Source organism: Lactuca sativa, chromosome 4 (genome assembly GCF_002870075.4).
Source record: "Lactuca sativa cultivar Salinas chromosome 4, Lsat_Salinas_v11, whole genome shotgun sequence".
NCBI classification, from domain to species: Eukaryota; Viridiplantae; Streptophyta; class Magnoliopsida; order Asterales; family Asteraceae; genus Lactuca; species Lactuca sativa.
Window position 1 is genome coordinate 262815857 of NC_056626.2, and position 4733 is coordinate 262820589.

At 34.7% G+C, this 4733-nt stretch overlaps 1 protein-coding gene across 1 annotated transcript; it reads right to left on the bottom strand.

The window, feature by feature from the left end:
* Positions 1 to 207: 207 nt before the first annotated feature.
* On the bottom strand, positions 208 to 3238 carry LOC128133617 (3beta-hydroxysteroid-dehydrogenase/decarboxylase-like). The gene is made up of 9 exons (XM_052771126.1): positions 3214 to 3238; positions 2935 to 3063; positions 2759 to 2820; positions 1960 to 2018; positions 1129 to 1147; positions 707 to 751; positions 483 to 608; positions 295 to 405; positions 208 to 249 (listed from the first exon to the last, which is right to left on the bottom strand). The coding sequence occupies exons 1-9, from the start codon at positions 3236 to 3238 to the stop codon at positions 208 to 210; spliced, it is 618 nt and encodes a 205-aa protein (XP_052627086.1).
* Positions 3239 to 4733: the final 1495 nt, after the last annotated feature.

A 4733-nucleotide genomic window follows, 5' to 3' on the forward strand; every position in this document is an offset into this window, starting at 1 on the left:
CCAGCACCAAAATAAGCCTGCATTCAGAAAGCTGCAGGGGTGAGTCACAATTCAAGAATCTGTTAAAATTTGAGGAATAACATGTTCAACCAAAACAATATTAGAAAATAGGGTTAAATGTGAAACATAGCAATGTAATAATTATCAAGGTGCTGGAATACTTGAAATCCAATTCCAAACACATTAAAAAATAAAAATAAATAATGATTATTGCAATAGATGCAGGAATCTTGATTCTTGGCCTGCAAACTACATAAAATCAGAAATAAAGACAAAGTGGAGCTTTAATCTTACCTTGAAAACAAACCAAAAATCAAGAATATACCATTCAAACCCAAGCCCAACAAGAATAAGTGATATGAACTCCCAAAATTTTATTGGTTGCATATTCGTTATAAAGTAAGCCTAGAAATTTAAAAAATAATAAAAAATCCATATATTATATTGTCTCAAGTAAAATTGAAAACGTTTATTTAAATTACCTCTCCTGCAGCTCTCTTTGAGGCAGATCCATCTGAAGCTAGAGCTCTTTCAGCACATACATGAGCATGTGCAACATTCTCAACATATGTGAAATCATACATGTTTGTTCCATCCCCTATAATAAACTGGTAATCCAAAAATCAACCAAAGAATGTAAAAATTAAAATCAGTTTCAATTAAATAGAGACTCATTAAAAACTTATATAATCGAATTTCAGATTACCTTTGATTTCCCTGCCCTTGCTGCAGCTAAAGATGGAACAAGCAACTTATCACCAGGGCCAAAATATTATTGGATAGTCAGCCTTTGAATATTATTAGTGGTGTTGTAGATGAGATCTTGACACTTTCCCCAATCCACCAGGCCACCACGAAAGAAAAGATTAAGAGAGTGGAAACAAAGTTGAATTAGAAAATACGATAAAGTATCAAAAAGTGGAAAAACAAAGAGAAAAGGGGGGATCTTTATATAAGAACAATCCATTTCATGTTACTTGCTTTGCTTGAAGTTAAAGTAGGACTGTGAAGGACAAACTCGTCCGTTTGGGGATCAAATGTTGCAGTTGTTTCAAGACTAGGAGCTTTTTGGTCAAATAAGCTTTAGACTAAATCAAATCTCCTGTCGGAAAGCTATTTTAAACCCACATCTTGTTCACATAGGTTTCTGCAGTTACAAGATCAAACATAGGAGGTTTTTCATTGTTTTTTCTTTATCTTTTATTCTTTTTATTTTATTAATTACATGTAAAAATTCCTTTTTTGTTTAATTTAATGTAAACTAGTATATATTATACTTAAACTTACAAAAAACTTTTTTTTTTTTTTTATATTTTAAGTGTTAGAAATTTAGTAACATTTGGAGATACATAAATATTAGAAAACTAACTTTAATCTAATTTAAAACATAAGTATTTTATTTTAAAAAAGTGGAAAATTAGAATTTAATTTAGAAAACATATAAAACTTGTATTTTAATTCTATACTATTAATTTATTTTGGTTGAATTTCGAATATATCTATTTATATAAAAGAGAATAAGATATATATATATATATATATATATATATATATATATATATATATATATATATATATATATATAATAAAAATTAATGGGAATCATAAAAAGGTTTTTGTTATTGTAGATATGTTCAGTGTTTTAGTTGTTGGGTTGACAATGACGTGGCACAAACAAGTTGTACTAAAAAAAGCCTCCTATGTGGACCAACTAAAGTATTTTAAGCGAAAACCTGTTGCTCCTTTCTGCACAGAGTGTGTCTTAATTCTTCCAGAGTTTGAATTAGCATAGATTCTCATTCCCTGGCCTCCTTTAGGCCAATCTCTAGTTCAGTTCTAGCTTCATCATTTACTCGTGCCTCTGCTACTGCTTTTGCTTCCTTGGCTACACTTGATGCATTCAGATAGTATTCCTTTTGTATTGCAACTTCAGACTGGTTTTTCTCTATTGTTTCTTACAGCAGTTTCTCTGTGGCTGCTTTCGTACTCTTTAAATTTTCCACTTTGTTCTCTTCAGCCTGAAAGTTATTGAAAAAGTTAAATAAATTTAATGATGAGAGAAGAAATCATAAAAATATGACAGGACATTGAAACAAGAAAGAAGAAGAAAATTCGGGTATGATGAACTATCTGTTATTCATCTTATACTCTACTTGTGGCCCAAAATAATATAACCAAAACCACAAACATTTGTTAGATGTAATTCATCCACACTCATGGCCTGTATGTAAAATATTTTGTGGAACAAAAATATAGTCGCAGGGTAGAGAAGTAATTACCTGTAGCTTGCTTATAAATCTGTTGTGGCCCCACCACTCAAATTCACGTACAAGAGAAGGAATAACAAGAAAAAGATTCCCCATGAAGGAAGATCCACTAACCTGTCCAGCAGGTCTGCAGACGTAGTGGGAGAACAAGGGCAATTTGGGAATTCAGGGCAGTAGCTGTCATTCTAGTCTTTTTATAGGAGGGAACAATCTGAGATTAGTATCGGATTTTATTCATAGAAGTTTCTTCAATTGGAGACCGTAGCCTCTCGAATCGCTACTACTATCCTGTTCTATTACCATTGTTGTTCATCAAAGTTTCTTTTGCTAATGCATTTCTTGTTATTTTAATAATCCATTACAAAATCCTTTCTTCTCTTCTTCAAACTCTCTAATCTAGGGATCTCACAAAACAACGTTCAAATAATAAGAGAATGTACAGCTGAATATTTATAGGGTCCAAAGGAAAGATAGTATATGACATAACATACCTGTGCCCGTAGTTTTCTTATTGTAGACTCTTGAATAGCTTGTTTCTTTGAAAGCTTTTCACCTATATGAATGAAAAAGGAACAACATCATCATCTGTAGTATAGAAAATGTGGTCTTTGAAAGCTTCATCTAGAACTTGGGAAACCTCTTTTCTAGCAGTTAGCTATTTCATTACCCTCTTCCATAACTTGAGTGATTATGTTATCCTTTTCCTTTAGAAGCGCAGTGGCATCACTTCTTTTATTTTGCTCTCTATGTAGCGTATCCCTTTCGATTGTAAGAGCATAAACCTTAGTCATTGAAGCTGCGTTAATATATAGCAACTAAACATCAGAAATATTAGTTATATGGACGCTTGAACATTGGATCAATGACCAAGTTATGTTTTTCCAAACAAACATCCATAAGCATGTTCATAACTAAGACATGGGAGTTGGGAAGGAAAAGAAATTACCCAGTGGAGATTCAAGTTCAGCCATGTCTGAAATCAAACATACCGTGATTTCAATGGGCACACGAGTAGGAAATAGAAACATGAAATGAATATGACCTGTGAGGTTCAAGAAAACCCCATCCGTTTACCTTCAATCACCAAAGACCACCACTTCTTCATTCTTCTTCCTTCGATCTCTCCAAACCCCAAAGGTCCTCCGATTTCTACCGATGACGGAGTCTAAGAAGCCAAGGAAGGCTCACCGGGAACCAATAATTTCCTCCTCCTCCTCATGAATAGATCGATCATCCTGATCTACCAGTCGTTACTTTCCCTACTCCATCGGACTAGTTGAGTCCCCTCCCTACTTGTAATCTGCTGGCGACAAGGAAGAACAGCTAAGGAGACCGCCGGAGCACCTCCCCCCCAAGCTGTTGCAGACAAGAGAAGCATCGCTGCTTCTCCCTTCTCCTTTTGTCAAATCGATCCGGCACCAGAGGTGCTTCCCCTTTCTCGATTGATTTCCATCATTGAGCCACTATGGCTGCTTGCGTTCCCATCTTCCTTTCTCGATAGATGAACCACGACCACCGGACCAAAACTCCCGCTACCTTCGTCATTCTAATTCCCCTTTTTCGATTTATTTGTGGGGAATAAGAAATAAATGAGAATCAATATTTGGATTCTAATATTGAGACTTGAGAGTATAATACTTAATTAGGGCTTTTTCTGAAAATTTCAACATCGAGTGGGGAATAAGAAAACTATTGGCGAGTATTCTCAATAACAGCAGAGAGATGAAGAAGGTGAAATTACAGCAACGATGAAGTAGAAGAATGGAAATCAGAAGCCCTTTTTCTTGATTAAGATGATGAAGTCGAGAGATGGAGATGAAATCGTAACCTTCGATCTTTGATTGAGAAGTTGCACAACAGTGTGAGGAGAATGAAAGATGCGTGAAAATGATTAGGGCAGGGAGGGTAGCGGGCTTTTCTAATTTTTTGGCTTTTCTTTTCCCGCTTTTAACTAAGGAACGCGCGTTCATTAAAATTATAAAGCGACACATATAGAGGGCGCGCATTTAAGGTACAGCGCCCTCCGTGTTTTTAATTTTTTTTTCTTTTGACACTAATTTAAAGGCACGCAATAATGCGTGACCTAAATCCTTAAATTTTCTAAAGAGATGACACTTTTTTAATGTCACTCTCGTTTGCGTAACATATATTAATGAGCGTCGTAATTTGCGCGTCGTAAAAGGCTATTTTTCTAGTAGTGTGATTGTGTGATGCCTTATAGACTAGGAGGATTGGATACTATGTATTACATGGAATTGATATCGACTCAGTTAATTGCTAATTATATGCTTTCAAAGTTGTATACAATTAGGATTATATAGCCCTAAAATGATCGATTTATCCTTATTTATTGTTCATTGTTTGGTTGTGGACTTAGGGTCGAATCATCATTTGATAGACTATGTGATCCTATTTTGTGTATAACTTGCATGCATAAGGCAACCAACGATGTTGATTGAGGTTATC